The sequence below is a fragment of the Doryrhamphus excisus genome, chromosome 19 (assembly GCF_030265055.1).
Source record: "Doryrhamphus excisus isolate RoL2022-K1 chromosome 19, RoL_Dexc_1.0, whole genome shotgun sequence".
NCBI classification, from domain to species: Eukaryota; Metazoa; Chordata; class Actinopteri; order Syngnathiformes; family Syngnathidae; genus Doryrhamphus; species Doryrhamphus excisus.
Window position 1 is genome coordinate 553,136 of NC_080484.1, and position 25,327 is coordinate 578,462.

Below are 25,327 nucleotides of genomic sequence, written 5' to 3' on the forward strand. Positions count from 1 at the left end.
TCCCAACTGATTCCAGACTCTACCGTCACTTCGATACATTGGTGTGTTCCAATACACGTGTTGCCTTCATCGTGCGTGACGGTCGGTGCCATGAGAGGCGCGAGCTGCATCAGTGACACAACCTTGATTACATCCTCCTCATTCATCATTAAAACCGGGGGCGGGGGGGGGGTGTTTAAAAGGGTGTCTGCGTCTTTGAACCAATATTTAATTCATGGTATTTAAGCACGTCAGAACGGGACTTAAAGCATTTCTTGTGCAGCCAGTAAAGGCTGTATCAAGGTGACGGTTGTATAATATTTATGGGAAATTGTTGTATTGCAATATGAGAAGATGCATTCTATACACCGAGTATAGTGGATCCCTTCAGTAGTCACGGCATTACAGACATTAGTACTTTGTACCCTGTAGTAATGGGAATGGTTTCATTTCATTAGAACATGCATCAGATTCCAATTGAGTGCATCCCATAATCAGTTCCCAGTTCCACATGTCCAAAAGGATTTAAGTTTTGTTGTTTATTTTTATTTTTATTTTCATTATTTTTATTTTTTTTTACTTTTTTGTTGTTGTTTTTGTTTTTATTTATTTTATTAATTTTGTTTTTATTTATTTTTTAAATTTAATTTTTATTTTTATTTCTATTTTTATCAGATTCCAATTGAGTGCATCCCATAATCAGTTCCCAGTTCCACATGTCCAAAAGGATTTAAGTTTTGTTGTTTATTTTTATTTTCATTATTTTTATTATTTTTATTTTTTTACTTTTTTGTTTTTGTTTTTATTTGTTTTTATTTATTTCATTAATTTTGTCTTTATTTATTTTTTAAATTTAATTTTTATTTTTATTTCTATTTTTATCAGATTCCAATTGAGTGCATCCCATAATCAGTTCCCAGTTCCACATGCCCAAAAGGATTTAAGTTTTGTTGTTTATTTTTATTTTCATTATTTTTATTATAATTTTTTTATTTTGTTTTTTTATTTTGCTTTTATTTATTTTATTAATTTTGTTTTTATTGTTTTTTTTTAAATTTAATTTTTATTTCTATTTTTATCAGATTCCAATTGAGTGCATCCCATAATCAGTTCCCAGTTCCACATGTCCAAAAGGATTTAAGTTTTGTTGTTTATTTTTATTTTCATTATTTTTATTATTTTTTAATTTTTTTGTTTTTATTTTGTTTTTATTTTTTTTATTAATTTTGTTTTTATTTATTTCTTAAATTAAATTTTTATTTCTATTTTTATCAGATTCCAAGTGAGTGCATCCCATAATCAGTTCCCAGTTCCACATGTCCAAAAGGAGTAGGAAGAAGCAAAGCTTATTAAATCCTACCCCTCCATCTGGTATTTTTACCATCACTAACATTTGTTCACTTCCTGCTTTCCATAATACAGTTTAAGGGTTTTTTGGGGTTGTTTTTTTTTTTAAATAATAATATACCCCGTACCAAAGTACTGTGTGATATGAGCATCCAATGCCATAATGTGTACCATAGTAAGTATCAATATAGTGATATATATAGCACATCATGACTGGTTCAAGACCAAATGTGGGTGATAATTTATCAATTATTGCTGTTCAAAAGAAGCACAATTGTTACATGTTACTATCTTTTTTTGCCTTAGTGAAAATGCTGAGTCCTTGAACTCACCATAGGTCTGCGTGTGGGATGCATAAGTTAGTGAGGCTTTTAGCAATAGCTAAACAGTTGACGTTGTCCATGTCACCGTCAAAATGTTGTCTCGTAGAAGTGGGACCCTTGCTGGAGTCCTTGATGAATGGGGACTTGGAGGCGGTTCTGAGGAGCTCCACCGTGTCGCTTCTGCTCTCTGGAGATGGCGGCTGCAGTCAGGGAGACGACATCGAGGCCTATTTGGAGCGACGTATCCTGTTGTACCTGGATGGGGATCAAAACCACAGGTAGTACATTCATTCATTCATTCATTCATTCATTCATTCATTCATTCATTCATTCATTCATTCATTCATTCATTCATTCATTCATTCATTCATTCATTCATTCATTCATTCATTCATTCATTCATTCATTCATTCATTCATTCATTCATTCATTCATTCATTCATTCATTCATTCATTCATTCATTCATTCATTCATTCATTCATTCATTCATTCATTCATTCATTCATTCATTCATTCATTCATTCATTCATTCATTCATTCATTCATTCATTCATTCATTCATTCATTCATTCATTCATTCATTCATTCATTCATTCATTCATTCATTCATTCATTCATTCATTCATTCATTCATTCATTCATTCATTCATTCATTCATTCATTCATTCATTCATTCATTCATTCATTCATTCATTCATTCATTCATTCATTCATTCATTCATTCATTCATTCATTCATTCATTCATTCATTCATTCATTCATTCATTCATTCATTCATTCATTCATTCATTCATTCATTCATTCATTCATTCATTCATTCATTCATTCATTCATTCATTCATTCATTCATTCATTCATTCATTCTCTACCGCTTATCTTCACGGGGGTGCTGGAGCCTATCCCAGGCGGGGTACACCCTGGACTGGTGGCCAGCCAATCCCAGGGCACATATAGACAAACAACCATTCACACTCACATTCATACCTATGGACAATTGGATAATAATAATAATCATAATCATAATAATCATAATAATCATAATCATAATAATCATAATAATCATAATAATCATAATAATCATAATAATCATAATAATCATAACAATCATAACAATCATAACAATCATAACAATAATAACAATAATAACAATAATAACAATAATAACAATAATAACAATAATAACAATAATAATACATGGCACAGAAAAATAACGCACCTAAACAATGTTATCAGATTTATTGGTTTAGACCAGGGGTGGGCAAACTACGGCCGGGGGGCCACATCCGGCCCGCCAAGTGTTTCAATATGTGTTCAATAATGATAATAATACTACTATTATATTAATATTCTTGTTAATAATATTAATATAATAATGGTAGTAATACTACTATTATATTAATATTGTTGTTAATAATATTCATATAATAATGGTAGTAATATTATTATTATAACAAAATAATAATAATAATAATAATATAATAACATTACTATAACTAATAATAATAATAATAATTCTAATAAAAATAACAACAATAATTTTATTTTAATAAAATAATATAATATAATAAAATATAATATAAAATATAATATAATATAATAAAATAATATTTTTATTTTTACATGTAAAATATGTGTAAAAATATAGGTGTGAAAATGGACTGTTACGTGTAAAATACTACATAATCCCCCCCCGTCAATTTTGTTTAATTAATGCGGCCCACCCCCGGTTTAGACCGCTGATTATCGTTCACCCATTGTCACCCATTCTTGGGGACAAAGTCACAAGAAAACGTATCAGCGGTGGCTGTTTCTGTGACGTCAACAACTTCCATGATTTATCCCGTCCATAGGACATCGACTTAAACGGGTTCAACTGCGTAAGATGTTGAACCGCTGGAGTTAGCCGGCAAAGGAATATCCGCGTAATGACCCGGTGAGGCGGGGGCGCGGGGGTGGAAGTAGTTGAGCGCGCCGCCAAGCTGTTCCCCGGTGTGTTTGTTGGCTCCTTTTTTTTTTTTTAAGTGTCTCTAATCCTTTTGTCATGAATTATTAATTCTTAATAAGGACAGCTTAACATCGCTCTTCCGCCCACTCGCCGGAAAACCGCTCATGAATAAAATGAATGTGACACGTAACGCTCCTCCTCCCCCTTCATCATGATTGCTTCTGGTTGCCTCCGCTCCATCACCCTCCATCATCCTCCATCTCCCTCCATCATCCTCCATCTCCCTCCATCACCGGGAGCAGGGAAGCAAATAGAAGAAAAAGCATGGCGGTCCTTCCTAAAAATGTAAAGCACACTAATTGGCCATTGAGTCAAATGGTGGCTGTTTTCTATGCGGGCCGTTTCGCCCAATCAGAAGCCTTTTCCTGTTGTAACTCTCTTCAAACAAATATGCCCACAGAGAACATACGAACTCCTTATATCTGACATTTTTATTTATTTATTTGTTTGTTTGTTTGTTTTTAATTTTTAATTTTTAATTTTTAATTTTTAATTTTTAATTTTAATTTTAATTTTTTATTTTATTTAATACAAAAATATATAATAATTTCTAATAATTTTTAATAATAATGTTCAAAAAACTTCAATTATATATTGTATATATATATTATGTTATATTATTGAAAATAAAAATAAATCTTAAATTAGGAAAGCAGGAATTTTTTTTTTTATAAAAATGAATAAAATAAATGAATAATAAATAAATAAATTTGCTAAATACATGGATGAAGAGTCTTGAACCAGTCATGATGTGCTATATATATCACTATATTCACACTTAGTAAAAAATAATAATAATAAATTAAAAATAAAATTGTAAATAAAATTAAAATTAAAATAAATAAAATTAAGAAAATAAAGTTTATGGTCATATCACCTTGTACTTTGGTATGTGACGAACATTTTTAAAAGAAAAAAAACAACTTAAATTATATTAGGAAAGCAGGAAGTGAACAAATGTAAGAGTGAGTGATTGTAAAAGTACCAGATGGAGGGGTAGGATTTAATAAGCTTTGCTTCTTCCTACTCCTTTTGGACATGTGGAACTGGGAACTGATTATGGGATGCATTATTTGATTTCTTAAGCTGAAGATGACTCATTTCGAGACAGTGAAACATAACCACACGGCAGGAAATCCAAAACCTCCTTGTCACTTCCTGGTGTTCCAATGGTAAAGATGCTTCCGCGTCTTGTCTTTCCAGCCTCAGAGAACTGGTGGTGATGGTCCTGGCTGTCTCTTGCCTACACATGTTTGTTCAAAGTAACTGGACCGGTCCTTCGCTCCTCATCCATCTCCCTGACCTCCTGCCGTCAGCCCTCCTCTCCTCTCAGGTATAATAACATCTATTTTCTGGACTATAAGTCGCTCCGGAGTATAAGTCGCACAAGGCCAAAAATGCATAATTAGGTAGAAAAAACATACATAAGTCGCACTGGAGTATAAGTCGCATTTTTTGCGGGTTTATGGACTATAAGTCGCTTCGGAGTATAAGTCGCACAAGGCCAAAAATGCATACTTAGGTAGAAAAAAAAACATACATAAGTCGCACTGGAGTATAAGTCGCATTTTTTGCGGGTTTATTTACCGTATTTTCTGGACTATAAGTCGCTTCGGAGTATAAGTCGCACAAGGCCAAAAATGCATCATTAGGTAGAAAAAACATACATAAGTCACACTGGAGTATAAGTCGCACTTTTTGCGGGTTTATGGACTATAAGTCGCTCCGCAGTATAAGTCGCACAAGGCCAAAAATGCATCATTAGGTAGAAAAAACATACATAAGTCGCACTGGAGTATAAGTCGCATTTTTTGCGGGTTTATGGACTATAAGTCGCTCCGGAGTATAAGTCGCACAAGGCCAAAAATGCATCATTAGATAGAAAAACATACATAAGTCGCACTGGAGTATAAGTCGCATTTTTTGCAGGTTTATTTACCGTATTTTCTGGACTATAAGTTGCTCCGGAGTATAAGTCACAAAAGACCAAAAATGCATCATTAGGTAGAAAAAACCATACATAAGTCACACTGGAGTATAAGTGTCATTTTTTGCGGGTAATTTATTTTCCAAACTACTTGACCAAAACAGACATTCCGCCATCTTGGAAGGCAAGTTGTAACAATAATAAAAGAATAGAGAACAGGCTGAATAGGTGTAAGATATGCTAACACAATGCTTATTCAGCTACACAAAAAATAAACATGAACACAAAAGGTGTCCAGTGTTTATGGAACATAAACACTTAATCATTTATAAGTCGCTCTGGAGTATAAGTCACAGGAACAGCCAACCTATGAAAAAAAAGTGCCATTTATAGTCCGGAAAATACGCTAACTTGATTGAACGTTTCATTTCTCTGCCAGCCTGAGTCCGTGGTGGAATCCATCCACTCTTGCCTGCTGCTGGATGGAGAGTCGGTGTACAGCCTGGTGGCCAACCCCTTCCTGCTCCTGCTGGCGAGAGTCATTCTGACCAAATGTTCTTCCAAGATGACCAATCTTCAAGTAAAACCTTCACTCGCCTTACACATTCAGCAGCTATTTCTTCGTTTTGTGTAGTCTCTACGGCGAATGACTTTGCATTGGCATCTTGCATCTTATGCTACGTATATCTGCGGAAAGTGTTGCCTCCACTTTGTTGTGTGTTCACAAAGAAAACAAATATTTTTGTGTCGTAGAGTGGGGGTGTCCAAAGTGTGGCTCATTTTTCTATTGGCCCTTGACATATACTGTAAAAATTAGGGCTGTGAAAAATAATGAATGAAGTAACTCATTCATTCATTCATTTTCTACCGCTTATCCTCACGAGGGTCGCGGCGGGTGCTGGAGCCTATCCCAGCTGTCTTCGCCGAGAGTCAGGGTACACCCTGGACTGGTGGCCAGCCAATCCCAGGGCACATATAGACAAACAACCATTCACACTCGCATTCATACCTATTGTATGCTCACAATACTGGGTCAATCGCAGCCGGATCATTCAGGCTGCTGTAAGGGTGACTATAGGGGTGTTATTTCATGTCTACAGGGCTCTAATGATGTTAATAAGCATATTTTGAAGGTGTTAAACATGTTTTCTGTGCTCTTACTACAAAAAAATTCATTTTCTACCGCTTATTCTCATGAGGGTCGCGGGCGGTGCTGGAGCCTATCCCAGCTGTCTTCGCCGAGAGTCAGGGTACACCCTGGACTGGTGGCCAGCCAATCACAGGGCACATATAGACAAACAACCATTCACACTCACATTCATACCTATGGACAATTTGGAGTGGCTAATTAACCTAGCATGTTTTTTTTTTTTACTTCTAAGAGCCAGTGGCGTCATTAGGCCTATTTTAAAATGTTCTTAACCCCCCTAAATAATTTGATATTTTTAATTGATTTTTTTTCAGTGATTTAAAAAAAATATATATATATATATATATTTTTTTTTTTTTTACAAAAAAAAATCTCTGACAAATTTTATATAATAGGGCAAAAGTAGGCTAATAAGCAGGCTAATACTAGCCTAATCATTCATTCATTTTCTACTGCTTATCCTCATGGAGGGTGCTGAAGCCTATCCCAGCTGTCTTGGGGCGAGAGGCGGGGTACACCCTGGACTGGTGGCCAGCCAATCACAGGGCACATATAGACAAACAACCATTCACACTCACATTCATACCTATGGACGATTTGGAGTGGCTAATTAACCTAGCATGTTTTTTTTTGGAATGTGGGAGGAAACCGGAGTACCCGGAAAAAAACCCACTCATGCACAGGGAGAACATACAAACTCCACACAGAGATGGCTGAGGGTGGAATCGAACTCGGGTCTCCTAGCTGTGTGGCATTCGCGCTAACTAAAAAAAAATATTTGTATCAAATGGAAAGCAATGCTTGAAATACATTTTTTGTTTTCTCCCTTCTTTTAGTCGGGAACTGATATTTTCCTCAAACTTACCTACATTCTACTGATTACTTAAAAACAGAAAAAGGTAAAAAAAAAAAAAAATTTGGTATTAGGAACACTTCTCAGACACGCCCATAGTCATGCATTCGTAAAAGGATTTCACCACATAGAAGTGGGTTCCTTCTACCGTGCTAATGATTGGTGTCTTGTTTTTTTGTTTTTTTAGCTCCTCCCCTGGTGGACTCTGCGCTACATCAAACTGCACCAGCAAATCCTGGAGGCGTGTTCTCCGCAGCTCCACAACTTGGCGCTCACAAGCATGGAAGAAGGTGTTTCTCACACGCTCGCCACTTCCTGTCACAGAGATGCTGTGTTATTCTTTGAGGTTTGATATGAGATTAGAAATATCAAAAAAAAAATCAAAGGAAGACATCTTACTCCTTTTTAGTCGGGAACTGATATTTTCCTCAAACATGCCTACATTCTACTGATTACTATAAAACAGAAAAAGGTAGGAAAATTTTTTTTGGGAGAGACAATTTGGAGTCGGGCGGCACGGTGGTCTAGGGGTTAGCGCGCAGACCTCACAGCTAGGAGACCAGGGTTCAATCCCACCCTCGGGCATCTCTGTGTGGAGTTTGCATGTTCTCCCCGTGCATTACCTTTTTCTGTTTTTAAGTAATCAGTAGAATGTAGGTACGTTTGAGGAAAATATCAGTTCCCGACTAAAAAAAGGGAGAAAACAAAAAATTTCTTTCAAGCATTGCTTTCCATTTGATACAAATATTTTTTTTGTTAGCGTGAAGGCCACACAGCTAGGAGACCCGAGTTCGATTCCACCCTCGGCCATCTCTGTGTGGAGTTTGCATGTTCTCCCCGTGCATGCGTGGGTTTTCTCCGGGTACTCCGGTTTCCTCCCACATTCCAAAAACATGCTAGGTTAATTAGCCACTCCAAATTGTCCATAGGTATGAATGTGAGTGTGAATGGTTGTTTGTCTATATGTGCCCTGTGATTGGCTGGCCACCAGTCCAGGGTGTACCCCGCCTTACGCCCGAAGACAGCTGGGATAGGCTCCAGCACCCCCGCGACCCTCGTGAGGAAAAAGCGGTAGAAAATGAATGAATGAATGTCATAAGAATATAGTAAAATTATGTCATAAGAATATAGTAAAATTATGTCATAAGAATATAGTAAAAATAGGTCATAAGAATATAGTAAAAATAAGTCATAAGAATATAGTAAAAATAGGTCATAAGAATATAGTAAAATTATGTCATAAGAATATAGTAAAAATAGAATAACAATATATGTGTAACAATATGTAATAACAATATGTACAATTCTTCCAACATTATGCTCTTCCCGGGAGCCAATACCACTAAAGTCGTCTTCTTTCGCGTCAGAATTGAACAAGTCTCAAAATTCCTTCATCACACATGTTGTCAGTCTCTCACTCTCACAACCGGCACACAAAAGAAAATGCATAATCTAAACATGTTTTGTCTGAGCAGGATTAACAAAGAATACATTTGGCAGCATTGAACTGATAATAACGATAATAACGATGTTGGCATCTTCTGGTCTTTCTCCTCCCTCCAGTGCAGAAATGCCAGTTTCTGTTCTCCGAGCACAGAAATCTGGCCGTCCAGTTCCATTTGGAGTGCGTCTACTGTAGTCTGGCCTACTACGAGTACTCCGCCGCCAAGGAACACATCAAGAAAGCTCAGGAACTCTCCATGCTTGATATCAACACCACTGGTATGATGTTTACAAATCTTTACAAACCGCACAGGTTGCATTCAGGGGCGCGAGGTTCAATTTATTTTGGATATGTATATATACATACGCTATATATACTGTACATACCCGTCACTGATATTTGGTTAAATGTACCTTAGCCAGGTTTAACCTTGATCACATGCTTTTTGTAGCCATCAACAAACTTCAAGGTAGAATTTTGACGGCATTTTTCCACCTCCTCTTGTTGGCAGAATTAGAATTTCATTGTGGTCAGGGCCTTCAGAAGGGCTTCAGAAGGCCATTCCAAATTGAAGTCACGTTTGAACGTGTCCATTTCAGAACGGGGGCGTCTTTATTCCTATGTCAGCATCTTCTCAGACTACTGAAGAGGGTCTGTTGAGCACTCACAAAGTCGATTATGTAACAACATGAGTGAATATTGTCATTCATCCAGCTCACAATACTGGGTCAATCGCAGCCGGATCATTCAGGCTGCTGTAAGGGTGACTATAGGGGTGTTATTTCATGTCTACAGGGCTCTAATGATGTTAATAAGCATATTTTGAAGGTGTCAAACATGTTTTCTGTACTCTAACTACAAAAAAAAATCATTTTCTACCGCTTATTCTCATGAGGGTCGCAAGCGATGCTGGAGCCTATCCCAGCTGTCTTGGGGCGAGAGGCGGGGTACACCCTGGACTGGTGGCCAGCCAGTCACAGGGCACATATTTTTAATTGATTTTTTTTTCCAGTGATTTAAAAAAAAAAATATATATATATATATAAAAATATATATATATATATATATAATATATATATTATATATAAATATATATATATATATATATATTTTTTTTTACAAAAAAAAAAATCTCTGACAAATTTTATATAATAGGGCAAAAGTAGGCTAATAAGCAGGCTAATACTAGCCTAATCATTCATTCATTTTCTACCGCTTATCCTCATGGAGGGTGCTGGAGCCTATCCCAGCTGTCTTGGGGCGAGAGGCGGGGTACATCCTGGACTGGTGGCCAGCCAATCACAGGGCACATATAGACAAACAACCATTCACACTCACATTCATACCTATGGACAATTTGGAGTGGCTAATTAACCTAGCATGTTTGTTTTTTTTTTTTACTTCTAAGAGCCAGTGGCGTCATTAGGCCTATTTTAAAATGTTCTTAAGACCCCCTAAATAATTTGATATTTTTAATTGATTTTTTTTTTCAGTGATTTTTAAAAAAAATTTTGTATTCATTTTTTTTTTTTTTTTACAAAAAAAAATCTGACAAATTGTATATAAATAATTTAATTTAATTATTTTTTTTTTTTTTCCCTGGTTGGATGTAGGTGCTCTGGGCAAACGTACCTATTTCCAGGAGAAGTACCTCGCTCAGCTCGTTCTTGAGGTCACGCGAAAGCAGGAACAGGACCAGCCTGGACAAGCGAGTCCCTCACCGACACCCAAAGCCCAACTTCCCAAGGTATGAGATCTTTACATTAAACGTTAAACGTCAACAAAGAGAAAGTACGTTAGTTTAGACCTGCAACGGAGCAACACGGCCTGTTTTTAAAATGCTGCTGCTTCCAGGACTGCCGTCTTGGGGATGACACCGTCTTAGACAAGCTCAACCTCGCCGAGCCAGACCGGTACGAGCTGCCGGACCTCAGCGCCGAGGAGCAAGCGTTGATCCTGGGCGTCTGGTTAGTCTCTTACACCGGAGACCAGTGCTTGTTCAACACTTCTATCAGTTGACCTTCAAACGGCAACCGCCAGGCGGTTGGTGGCTGATTTACGATTTGGAGATGTTGTATCGGTGTTGAGTACATCCATCATCGTGCCCTACGTTTGCTCTTGGCTCCTTGGCATCGCACTGCTAAGACCAGGATGAATCTCGGTATTCTGCTGTGGCTAGCGGATGCATTTTTAGCCAGACGGTATACAACTCACGAGAAGAGACGGATTTTAGCATTCATTTTAAGAAAAATACCTAAAAAGTTTTGAAATGTTATGATAATATATAGTATTCATTCATTCATTTTCTACCGCTTATCCTCACGAGGGTTGCGGCGGGGGGTGCTGGAGCCTATCCCAGCTGTCTTGGGGCGAGAGGCGGGGTCCACCCTGGACTGGTGGCCAGCCAATCACAGGGCACATATAGACAAACAACCATTCACACTCACATTCATACCTATGGACAATTTGGAGTGGCTAATTAACCTAGCATGTTTTTTTTTTTTTTTTACTTCTAAGAGCCAGTGGCGTCATTAGGCCTATTTTAAAATGTTCTTAACCCCCCTAAATAATTTGATATTTTTAATTGATTTTTTTTCAGTGATTTAAAAAAAATATATATATATATTTTTTTTTTTTACAAAAAAAAAATCTCTGACAAATTTTATATAATAGGGCAAAAGTAGGCTAATAAGCAGGCTAATACTAGCCTAATCATTCATTCATTTTCTACCGCTTATCCTCATGGAGGGTGCTGGAGCCTATCCCAGCTGTCTTGGGGCGAGAGGCGGGGTACACCCTGGACTGGTGGCCAGCCAATCCCAGGGCACATATAGACAAACAACCATTCACACTCACATTCAAATCGGAGTACCTGGAGATGGCCGAGGGTGGGATTAAACTCGGGTCTCCTAGCTGTGAGGTCTGCGTGCTAACCACTCTACCACCGTGCAGCCCAATAATATATAGTATATCCTTCCAAAATTTATTTTTTTAATATGTCATGTATTTCCTCAAAGGCAATTCACACTGTCTGCCAGACATGTGCTGCATTTCTTGAAATGCTGCCTTTTCAATTGTATTAAAGAGTAGCATTTCTTTTATGATGACTTTATGACAAAGTTTTGGGATGTATTTACACCAGGGGTGGGCAAACTTTTTGACTCGCGGGCCGCATTGATATGACAAAATTTATGGGGGGAGGGGGGGGGCAGACTATATATTTTACACGTAACAGTCCACCTGGTATTATTGTATCTGTAAAATTGTCATGCAATCTGCTATTATTATTTTTTATTTTATATTTATATTTAAATATTTTAAAAATAATAAAATATTATAATAATTAAAATAAAATTAAAATAATAATTATTATATTATTATTATGTAAAATATGCAAATATAACAATATTATTATATATAATTAATATAATAATTAGCATTAATATAATAAATATAATAATCATAATAGTTATAATAATAATATAATAATTATTATTTAAATTTTTATTATTATTATGTGCTTGTGTCTCTTTTTTCAGGAGCACTTTGTAAACAACAGACCATGTCAAACAACGAAATTGATACAACCATCAAAAGGTTGGCTCAGGCCATGATGCCAGGTTGTATGTTGACTTTAAATTCAATACTTTGGAAAGATTGGGCGGGCCGTATTCAAACACTTGGCGGGCCGGATGTGGCCCCCGGGCCGTAGTTTGCCCACCCCTGATTTAAACTGATGACCAAACGTCTCCACGAAACAAAGATTTGTAACAAAAACAAAACATCTGTGGTGTTTACAGGCGAAGACACTAAAAAACTACACCCATGGGGGTCCTTGCACCCCCTTACTGGGGTGACGTCATAGCTCAGGGGGCTACAGAGCATAGGGTCTGTCCTTAAAGTTGATTATCTCGACACTTTCTGTCTTCGCTTTTATAGTTTTGAAAGTGATCATGTTTCTCCGTGAATGAAGCACACCCCCGTTCCTCGCAAATGATTGTCATTGATCCCATGTTTTATGACGCATTTCATTTGTTTTATGCATGTTAATAAATGTGCATGTGATACGAACACCACCAAGACGCAGCCCGCGTTTGTAGCACGTGTACTGTATCGGGTTAGGAACACATTCAGCAATTTAATACAGCGAGGATATTTACTGTTGTCAAGGGGATGAAAAAAATGAAACGAAGGTCAAGTGAAGCAGCCTCTGAGATTGCTTGGAGATGATTGATGAGCGTCAAGTCTGGTAGAATTGAAAACACAGACACGCCTTCAATTGGAAACACTGGAGCCCAATGGCAGACCTGTTCAATTTCTTCTAAAAAAAAATCTTCCTATGGTCTTGTCAAGAACAACTTGGCAAGTCCATTTTTTGTGCCCCGTATTTGCACATGTGGGCCAGCCGGTCCGAATTAGCCTCAGGAAACGGCAACCAATACCGTTTGAAGGTCAAAAGACTGGAGTGTTTGCACATACCAACACAAGGACGTAAACGGAAGTGTGGATGGAATGTTCATATGATGGCTACGCTACGTACACCACAAAAATATCAATTTTCCCTCAAAGACATTATAGTGCATGACTACAGACTACTCAGCTCAAATATATATAAGTATATACCGTATTTTCTGGACTATAAGTCGCTCTGGAGTATAAGTCGCACAAGGCCAAAAATGCATAATTAGGTAGGAAAAAAACATACATAAGTCACATTGGAGTATAAGTCGCATTTTTTGTGGGTTTATTTACCATATTTTCTGGAGTATAAGTCGCACAAGGCCAAAAATGCATCATTAGGTCGGGAAAAAAAACATACATAAGTCACACTGGAGTATAAGTCGCATTTTTCGCGGGTTTATTTACCGTATTTTCTGGACTATAAGTCGCTCCGGAGTATAAGTCGCACAAGGCCAAAAATGCATAATTAGGTAGAAAAAAACATACATAAGTCACATTGGAATATAAGTCGCATTTTTTGTGGGTTTATTTACCGTATTTTCTGGAGTATAAGTCGCACAAGGCCAAAAATGCATCATTAGGTAGAAAAAAAAACATAAGTCGCACTGGAGTATAAGTCGCATTTTTTGCGGGTTTATTTACTGTATTTTCTGGACTATAAGTCGCTCCGGAGGATAAGTCGCACAAGGCCAAAAATGCATAATTAGGTCGGGAAAAAAAACATACATAAGTCACACTGGAGTATAAGTTGCATTTTTTGCGGGTTTTTTTTACCGTATTTTCTGGACTATAAGTCGCTCCGGAGTATAAGTCGCACAAGGCCAAAAATGCATCATTAGGTAGAAAAAAAACATACATAAGTCACACTGGGAGTATAAGTCGCATTTTTTGCTGGTTTATTTACCGTATTTTCTGGAGTATAAGTCGCACGAGGCCAAAAATGCATAATTAGGTAGAAAAAAAACATAAGTCGCACTGGAGTATAAGTCGCATTTTTCGCGGGTTTATTTACCGTATTTTCTGGACTATAAGTCGCTCCGGAGGATAAGTCGCACAAGGCCAAAAATGCATAATTAGGTCGGGAAAAAAAACATACATAAGTCACACTGGAGTATAAGTTGCATTTTTCGCGGGTTTATTTACCGTATTTTCTGGACTATAAGTCGCTCCGGAGTATAAGTCGCACAAGGCCAAAAATGCATCATTAGGTCGGGAAAAAAACATACATAAGTCGCACAAGGCCAAAAATGCATCATTAGGTAGAAAAAAACATACATAAGTCGCACTGGAGTATAAGTCGCATTTTTTGCGAGTTTTTTTTACCGTATTTTCTGGACTATAAGTCGCTCCGGAGTATAAGTCACACAAGGCCAAAAATGCATAATTAGGTAGACAAAAACATACATAAGTCACATTGGAATATAAGTCGCATTTTTTGTGGGTTTATTTACCATATTTTCTGGAGTATAAGTCGTTCCGGAGTATAAGTCGCACAAGGCCAAAAATGTATAATTAGGTAGAAAAAAACATACATAAGTCACACTGGAGTATAAGTCGCATTTTTTGCGGGTTTATTTACCGTATTTTCTGGACTATAAGTCGCTCCGGAGGATAAGTCGCACAAGGCCAAAAATGCATAATTAGGTCGGGAAAAAAAACATACATAAGTCACACTGGAGTATAAGTTGCATTTTTTGCGGGTTTTTTTTACCGTATTTTCTGGACTATAAGTCGCTCCGGAGTATAAGTCGCACAAGGCCAAAAATGCATAATTAGGTAGAAAAAAAACATACATAAGTCACACTGGGAGTATAAGTCGCATTTTTTGCTGGTTTATTTACCGTATTTTCTGGAGTATAAGTCGCACGAGGCCAAAAATGCATAATTAGGTAGAAAAAAAACATAAGTCGCACTGGAGTATAAGTCGCATTTTTCGCGGGTTTATTTACCGTATTTTCTGGACTATAAGTCGCTCCGGAGGATAAGTCGCACAAGGCCAAAAATGCATAATTAGGTCGGGGAAAAAAACATACATAAGTCACACTGGAGTATAAGTCGCATTTTTCGCGGGTTTATTTACCGTATTTTCTGGACTATAAGTCGCTCCGGAGTATAAGTCACACAAGGCCAAAAATGCATCATTAGGTAGAAAAAAAACATACATAAGTCGCATTTTTTGCGGGTTTATTTACCGTATTTTCTGGACTATAAGTCGCTCCGGAGTATAAGTCGCACAAGGCCAAAAATGTATAATTAGGTAGAAAAAAAACATACATAAGTCACATTGGAGTATAAGTCGCATTTTTTGTGGGTTTATTTACCATATTTTCTGGAGTATAAGTCGCACAAGGCCAAAAATGCATCATTAGGTCGGGAAAAAAAACATACATAAGTCACACTGGAGTATAAGTCGCATTTTTCGCGGGTTTATTTACCGTATTTTCTGGACTATAAGTCGCTCCGGAGTATAAGTCGCACAAGGCCAAAAATGCATAATTAGGTAGAAAAAAACATACATAAGTCACATTGGAATATAAGTCGCATTTTTTGTGGGTTTATTTACCGTATTTTCTGGAGTATAAGTCGCACAAGGCCAAAAATGCATCATTAGGTAGAAAAAAAAACATAAGTCGCACTGGAGTATAAGTCGCATTTTTTGCGGGTTTATTTACCGTATTTTCTGGACTATAAGTCGCTCCGGAGGATAAGTCGCACAAGGCCAAAAATGCATAATTAGGTCGGGAAAAAAAACATACATAAGTCACACTGGAGTATAAGTTGCATTTTTTGCGGGTTTTTTTTACCGTATTTTCTGGACTATAAGTCGCTCCGGAGTATAAGTCGCACAAGGCCAAAAATGCATAATTAGGTAGAAAAAAAACATACATAAGTCACACTGGGAGTATAAGTCGCATTTTTTGCTGGTTTATTTACCGTATTTTCTGGAGTATAAGTCGCACGAGGCCAAAAATGCATAATTAGGTAGAAAAAAAACATAAGTCGCACTGGAGTATAAGTCGCATTTTTCGCGGGTTTATTTACCGTATTTTCTGGACTATAAGTCGCTCCGGAGGATAAGTCGCACAAGGCCAAAAATGCATAATTAGGTCGGGAAAAAAAACATACATAAGTCACACTGGAGTATAAGTTGCATTTTTCGCGGGTTTATTTACCGTATTTTCTGGACTATAAGTCGCTCCGGAGTATAAGTCGCACAAGGCCAAAAATGCATCATTAGGTCGGGAAAAAAACATACATAAGTCGCACAAGGCCAAAAATGCATCATTAGGTAGAAAAAAACATACATAAGTCGCACTGGAGTATAAGTCGCATTTTTTGCGAGTTTTTTTTACCGTATTTTCTGGACTATAAGTCGCTCCGGAGTATAAGTCACACAAGGCCAAAAATGCATAATTAGGTAGAAGAAAACATACATAAGTCACATTGGAATATAAGTCGCATTTTTTGTGGGTTTATTTACCATATTTTCTGGAGTATAAGTCGTTCCGGAGTATAAGTCGCACAAGGCCAAAAATGTATAATTAGGTAGAAAAAAACATACATAAGTCACACTGGAGTATAAGTCGCATTTTTTGCGGGTTTATTTACCGTATTTTCTGGACTATAAGTCGCTCCGGAGGATAAGTCGCACAAGGCCAAAAATGCATAATTAGGTCGGGAAAAAAAACATACATAAGTCACACTGGAGTATAAGTTGCATTTTTTGCGGGTTTTTTTTACCGTATTTTCTGGACTATAAGTCGCTCCGGAGTATAAGTCGCACAAGGCCAAAAATGCATAATTAGGTAGAAAAAAAACATACATAAGTCACACTGGGAGTATAAGTCGCATTTTTTGCTGGTTTATTTACCGTATTTTCTGGAGTATAAGTCGCACGAGGCCAAAAATGCATAATTAGGTAGAAAAAAAACATAAGTCGCACTGGAGTATAAGTCGCATTTTTCGCGGGTTTATTTACCGTATTTTCTGGACTATAAGTCGCTCCGGAGGATAAGTCGCACAAGGCCAAAAATGCATAATTAGGTCGGGAAAAAAAACATACATAAGTCACACTGGAGTATAAGTTGCATTTTTCGCGGGTTTATTTACCGTATTTTCTGGACTATAAGTCGCTCCGGAGTATAAGTCGCACAAGGCCAAAAATGCATCATTAGGTAGAAAAAAAACAAACATAAGTCGCACTGGAGTATAAGTCGCATTTTTTGCGGGTTTATTTACCGTATTTTCTGGACTATAAGTCGCTCCGGAGTATAAGTCGCACAAGGCCAAAAATGCATAATTAGGTAGAAAAAAACATACATAAGTCACATTGGAATATAAGTCGCATTTTTTGTGGGTTTATTTACCGTATTTTCTGGAGTATAAGTCGCACAAGGCCAAAAATGCATCATTAGGTAGAAAAAAAAACATAAGTCGCACTGGAGTATAAGTCGCATTTTTTGCGGGTTTATTTACCGTATTTTCTGGACTATAAGTCGCTCCGGAGGATAAGTCGCACAAGGCCAAAAATGCATAATTAGGTCGGGAAAAAAAACATACATAAGTCACACTGGAGTATAAGTTGCATTTTTCGCGGGTTTATTTACCGTATTTTCTGGACTATAAGTCGCTCCGGAGTATAAGTCGCACAAGGCCAAAAATGCATCATTAGGTCGGGAAAAAAACATACATAAGTCGCACAAGGCCAAAAATGCATCATTAGGTAGAAAAAAACATACATAAGTCGCACTGGAGTATAAGTCGCATTTTTTGCGAGTTTTTTTTACCGTATTTTCTGGACTATAAGTCGCTCCGGAGTATAAGTCACACAAGGCCAAAAATGCATAATTAGGTAGACAAAAACATACATAAGTCACATTGGAATATAAGTCGCATTTTTTGTGGGTTTATTTACCATATTTTCTGGAGTATAAGTCGTTCCGGAGTATAAGTCGCACAAGGCCAAAAATGTATAATTAGGTAGAAAAAAACATACATAAGTCACACTGGAGTATAAGTCGCATTTTTTGCGGGTTTATTTACCGTATTTTCTGGACTATAAGTCGCTCCGGAGGATAAGTCGCACAAGGCCAAAAATGCATAATTAGGTCGGGAAAAAAAACATACATAAGTCACACTGGAGTATAAGTTGCATTTTTTGCGGGTTTTTTTTACCGTATTTTCTGGACTATAAGTCGCTCCGGAGTATAAGTCGCACAAGGCCAAAAATGCATAATTAGGTAGAAAAAAAACATACATAAGTCACACTGGGAGTATAAGTCGCATTTTTTGCTGGTTTATTTACCGTATTTTCTGGAGTATAAGTCGCACGAGGCCAAAAATGCATAATTAGGTAGAAAAAAAACATAAGTCGCACTGGAGTATAAGTCGCATTTTTCGCGGGTTTATTTACCGTATTTTCTGGACTATAAGTCGCTCCGGAGGATAAGTCGCACAAGGCCAAAAATGCATAATTAGGTCGGGAAAAAAAACATACATAAGTCACACTGGAGTATAAGTTGCATTTTTCGCGGGTTTATTTACCGTATTTTCTGGACTATAAGTCGCTCCGGAGTATAAGTCGCACAAGGCCAAAAATGCATCATTAGGTAGAAAAAAACATACATAAGTCGCACTGGAGTATAAGTCGCATTTTTTGCGAGTTTTTTTTACCGTATTTTCTGGACTATAAGTCGCTCCGGAGTATAAGTCACACAAGGCCAAAAATGCATAATTAGGTAGACAAAAACATACATAAGTCACATTGGAATATAAGTCGCATTTTTTGTGGGTTTATTTACCATATTTTCTGGAGTATAAGTCGTTCCGGAGTATAAGTCGCACAAGGCCAAAAATGTATAATTAGGTAGAAAAAAACATACATAAGTCAGACTGGAGTATAAGTCGCATTTTTTGCGGGTTTATTTACCGTATTTTCTGGACTATAAGTCGCTCCGGAGGATAAGTCGCACAAGGCCAAAAATGCATAATTAGGTCGGGAAAAAAAACATACATAAGTCACACTGGAGTATAAGTTGCATTTTTTGCGGGTTTTTTTTACCGTATTTTCTGGACTATAAGTCGCTCCGGAGTATAAGTCGCACAAGGCCAAAAATGCATAATTAGGTAGAAAAAAAACATACATAAGTCACACTGGGAGTATAAGTCGCATTTTTTGCTGGTTTATTTACCGTATTTTCTGGAGTATAAGTCGCACGAGGCCAAAAATGCATAATTAGGTAGAAAAAAAACATAAGTCGCACTGGAGTATAAGTCGCATTTTTCGCGGGTTTATTTACCGTATTTTCTGGACTATAAGTCGCTCCGGAGGATAAGTCGCACAAGGCCAAAAATGCATAATTAGGTCGGGAAAAAAAACATACATAAGTCACACTGGAGTATAAGTTGCATTTTTCGCGGGTTTATTTACCGTATTTTCTGGACTATAAGTCGCTCCAGTGTATAAGTCGCACAAGGCCAAAAATGCATAATTAGGTCGGGGAAAAAAACATACATAAGTCACACTGGAGTATAAGTCGCATTTTTCGCGGGTTTATTTACCGTATTTTCTGGACTATAAGTCGCTCCGGAGTATAAGTCACACAAGGCCAAAAATGCATCATTAGGTAGAAAAAAAACATACATAAGTCGCATTTTTTGCGGGTTTATTTACCGTATTTTCTGGACTATAAGTCGCTCCGGAGTATAAGTCGCACAAGGCCAAAAATGTATAATTAGGTAGAAAAAAACATACATAAGTCACACTGGAGTATAAGTCGCATTTTTTGCGGGTTTATTTATTGTATTTTCTGGACTATAAGTCGCTCCGGAGTATAAGTCGCACAAGGCCAAAAATGTATAATTAGGTAGAAAAAAACATACATAAGTCACACTGGGAGTATAAGTCGCATTTTTTGCGGGTTTATTTACCGTATTTTCTGGACTATAAGTCACTCCGGAGTATAAGTCGCAAACATTTACAAATGGTGATTGTCATTAATTTGATTAATTTAATGTAATTAACTGTGATTAATCTAATCCAAAATAATTTGACAGCCCCAATATTGATGTATTTATTGATCTATCTAATCTTTTTCACAATGACAGTCTGTTCATGCTAACGAGACCCGTCCCCTTCAAGTATGTGAGGAATGGGACGTTACCTATGGTCACTATACTCACTATACCATACTATATACTATACATATACTCTACTTAGGTACTGGTATACTGAGGTGGGTACAAAAAAAAAAACAACGCAGTTTCTGGGTCACTTCAGGAATTGGTTTGGCTTCTTAGAACGGTATGTGTTCAAAAGAGTAATACGTTTGAAAAGAATGGGAAATCCACCCAGAACCGGACTTGCCGGACCAAGTGGGGGGGGGGGTCACTGTTGATGTACTACACTTCATGTCAAAAACTCCAAACCCTCCCTTTAATGAATCGGACCCATAGATGGGTTTTACCCATGTAGCTAACTCTTTCAATCCTGTACTTTATTATTATTATTATTATTATTATTATTATTTTCTACATGTGATCTTGCACCTACTGGTCTTTAGTGTAAACTGTGTTTGTACAGCACTGATTTTCAGAAGAACAACCCTGTCCACAAGCTGACAGAAGAACAACTCCTTGCCTTCACGTCGGTAAGTGACCTTCTCAGCATGACCTTGAACAGCTGCTAGCTTTTACGTTCAACATACCGCTTGTCTTGAAATGCCCAAGCTGGGTCTGTGTAGCTTAAAAATCACTTCTAAGGAGCGTCAGCACATGGGTGTAACCCGGTCACTTGGCCCACCTTGCTTCCAGTGCAGCTGAGGTTACAGATGTACCTCACCACCACCGAGTTGTGGCTGTGGACCGAATGAATCATATTTTATGTCTTTTTCTTTGTGTTTAAAATCATGAATTCATTTGGAAACGATTAAATTCTTCATTTGAATTAATACATCAAATCATTTATTTTTCAAAAAAAAAAAAAAAAGAGTAATGGGTTTTCACTCTAACGATGCTAAATCCATTCTGTTGTTATTACTGGCGGTCCTTGTGTTCTATTTATTAGTTTATATATTAGTTCTTATGAGGCACTCCCAAAATGATGAATACTGTACAAAAGGAAAAAGTGTATGTATGTATGTTTTTTTTCTACCTAATTATGCATTTTTGGCCTTGTGCGACTTATACTCCGGAGCGACTTATAGTCCAGAAAATACGGTAAATAAACCCGCAAAAAATGCGACTTATACTCCAGTACGACTTATGTATGTTTTTTTCTACCTAATTATGCATTTTTGGCCTTGTGCGACTTATAGTCCAGAAAATACGGTAAATAAACCCGCAAAAAATGCGACTTATACTCCAGTACGACTTATGTATGTTTTTTCTACCTAATGATGCATTTTTGGCCTTGTGCGACTTATACTCCGGAGCGACTTATAGCGCAGAAAATACGGTAAATAAACCCGCAAAAAATGCGACTTATACTCCAGTACGACTTATGTATGTTTTTTCTACCTAATGATGCATTTTTGGCCTTGTGCGACTTATACTCCGGAGCGACTTATAGCGCAGAAAATACGGTAAATAAACCCGCAAAAAATGCGACTTATACTCCAGTACGACTTATGTATGTTTTTTCTACCTAATGATGCATTTTTGGCCTTGTGCGACTTATACTCCGGAGCGACTTATAGCGCAGAAAATACGGTAAATAAACCCGCACAAAATACGACTTATACTCCAGTACGACTTATGTATGTTTTTTTCTACCTAATTATGCATTTTTGGCCTTGTGCGACTTATAGTCCAGAAAATACGGTAAATAAACCCGCAAAAAATGCGACTTATACTCCAGTGCGACTTGTGTTTTTTTTCTACCTAATGATGCATTTTTGGCCTTGTGCGACTTATACTCCGGAGCGACTTATAGTCCAGAAAATACGGGAAATAAACCCGCAAAAAATGCGACTTATGCTCCTGTGCGACTTACATATGTTTTTTTTCTACCTAATGATGCATTTTTGGCCTTGTGCGACTTATAGTCCAGAAAATGCGGTAAATAAACCCGCAAAAAATGCGACTTATACTCCAGTACGACTTATGTATGTTTTTTTCTACCTTAATGATGCATTTTTGGCCTTGTGCGACTTATACTCCGGAGCGACTTATGTATGTTTTTTTCTACCTAATGATGCATTTTTGGCCTTGTGCGACTTATACTCCGGAGCGACTTATAGTCCAGAAAATACAGTAAATAAACCCGCAAAAAATGCGACTTATACTCCAGTGCGACTTATGTATGTTTTTTTTTCTACCTAATTGTCTATTTTTGGCCTTGTGCGACTTATACTCCGGAGCGACTTATAGTCCAGAAAATACGGTAAATAAACCCGCAAAAAATACGACTTATACTCCAGTACGACTTATGTATGTTTTTTTCTACCTAATGATGCATTTTTGGCCTCGTGCGACCTATAGTGCAGAAAATACGGTAAACCCGCAAAAAATGCGACTTATACTCCAGTGCGACTTATATATGTTTTTTCTACCTAATGATGCATTTTTGGCCTTGTGCGACTTATACTCCGGAGCGACTTATAGTCCAGAAAATACAGTAAATAAACCCGCAAAAAATGCGACTTATACTCCAGTACGACTTATGTATGTTTTTTTCTACCTAATTATGCATTTTTGGCCTTGTGCGACTTATACTCCGGAGCGACTTATAGTCCAGAAAATACGGTAAATAAACCCGCAGAAAATGCGACTTATACTCCAGTGCGACTTATGTATGTTTTTGTCTACCTAATGATGCATTTTTGGCCTTGTGCGACTTATACTCTGGAGCGACTTATAGTCCAGAAAATACGGTAATTAAACTCATCATTCCCTCAGTCGGTCTGCTATATGATATATTTACCTGGAACGGCTGATCCCAACAACCAGTCATTTAGAAAAGAACCTCTGGAACATTACCAGGGGTGCCCTACCTTTGTAATGTAAAAGGTCCCGGGCACGTGGGCCACACTAAGCACACTAAGCCTTGATGTCTAGTAGAGGACCGCAGCAGCACGAGACCCCCGGCCAACACGGTCCGAGCTATTTTCGTTATGTCAACAACTTTTACGTCAGCCAATCGGAGTGGGCGTGGACTCCCATCCAGACTTGGTGTGTTCCAGGCCCAATGGTTTGTTTCTTCTTCTTTTATTGGCAACCAAGAGCGTCTCTGACTTTGGAAGTCGAGTTGACTTTGAATTGCCGGGAGGTTGTAGTCCGAGCAGCTGCGGCAGTCATGAAGTCATTGTCGTCAGGCTCGGGTCGGCGCGAGTTCACCTCGGTGCGATGAGGCGTTCCTGATGTCTTCAAGTTAAAGTTATCTCATTCGCCGCTCCAACGTCCGGGGACACGAGTCTACTTCCAGCATTTATCAGATTCCCTTTACTTTTCAGTGATAGGAGTCTGAGTCTGAGTCTTAGAGACGGAAAGTTAGTCTGGAGACATGGCAACAAAGTCATGTGACGGCTGGCTTGGCTTATTCAGCGACTTGGGTCTCCTGAGTCTCTCAGGCCGATAAGAGTCCGGGGCTGATAAAGGAAAGGAATCTGTCAGGACAGGAAATTAAAATGGAAAAACAGCGGATCCAGCTGGAATTGTCGTAGCGGTGACACCGCCCAGCGTATATATATCTTATAAAACTAATATTTACTTGTGATCTGTTGTGTTCCGTTCCCAGCCGGTTGGCTCGAGGGACTTCAAAACAAACCCAGAAGTGTTTACTCCCAAATTTGGGGGCGTTTGAACTGATTTAGCATCATATTTTAATTGTTTGTTAGTTATTTCTTAACTTCAAGAGTGTTTCTCTTGAATCCAAAAGAATGCAAAGAGCTTCATTTTCATGTCTTCAGAGGATGATGCAGATTCCATTACGGATTTGTCACTGTATTTATGATGAATGCGATTGGTCAGGGTAGCTAGCGGACAATCCCAAGAGCTTCCAAAACACAAATAGTGTTCGGAGAACAGAGCATAATTAGTATAATGACAACAATACTAAATATTCATGTCACTTTCTAAAAATCCCATAAACTTACCGTATTTCCCCGACTATAAGTCGCACTTTTTTTTCATAGGTTGGCTGTTCCTGCGACTTATACTCCAGAGCGACTTATAAATGAAAAAAGTGTTTATGTTCCATAAACACTGGACACCTTTTGTGTTCATGTTTATTTTTTGTGTAGCTGAATAAGCATTGTGTTAGCATATCTTACACCTATTCAGCCTGTTCTCTATTCTTTTATTAATGTTACAACTTGCCTTCCAAGATGGCGGAATGTCTGTTTTGGTCAAGTAGTTTGGAAAATAAATTACCCGCAAAAAATGCCACTTATACTCCAGTGCGACTTATGTATGTTTTTTTTCTACCTAATTCTTTATTTTTGGCCTTGTGCGACTTATACTCCGGAGCGACTTATAGTCCAGAAAATACGGTAAATAAACCCGCAAAAAATACGACGTATACTCCAGTGCGACTTATGTATGTTTTTTTTCTACCTAATGATGCATTTTTGGCCTTGTGCGACTTATACTCCGGAGCAACTTATAGTCCAGAAAATACGGTAAATAAACCCGCAAAAAATGCGACTTATACTTCAGTGCGACTTATGTATGTTTTTTTCTACTTAATTGTTTATTTTTGGCCTTGTGCGACTTATACTCCGGAGCGACTTATAGTCCAGAAAATACGGTAAATAAACCCACAAAAAATGCGACTTATACTCCAGTGCGACTTATGGTTTTTTTTCTACCTAATGATGCATTTTTGGACTTCTGCGACT

At 37.6% G+C, this 25,327-nt stretch overlaps 1 protein-coding gene across 2 annotated transcripts in view; it reads left to right on the top strand.

The window, feature by feature from the left end:
- ttc27 (tetratricopeptide repeat domain 27) overlaps nt 1-25,327 on the top strand; it is a 44,704-nt gene that overhangs the window by 5,062 nt on the left and 14,315 nt on the right. For both annotated transcript variants that reach the window (XM_058057921.1, XM_058057920.1), the window contains 8 exons: nt 1,756-1,927; nt 4,859-4,988; nt 6,022-6,162; nt 7,773-7,875; nt 9,149-9,307; nt 10,643-10,776; nt 10,884-10,996; nt 21,073-21,139. In XM_058057921.1, coding sequence (XP_057913904.1) covers nt 1,756-1,927; nt 4,859-4,988; nt 6,022-6,162; nt 7,773-7,875; nt 9,149-9,307; nt 10,643-10,776; nt 10,884-10,996; nt 21,073-21,139 — 1,019 coding nt within the window. The remainder of the gene's footprint in view (nt 1-1,755; nt 1,928-4,858; nt 4,989-6,021; nt 6,163-7,772; nt 7,876-9,148; nt 9,308-10,642; nt 10,777-10,883; nt 10,997-21,072; nt 21,140-25,327) is intronic.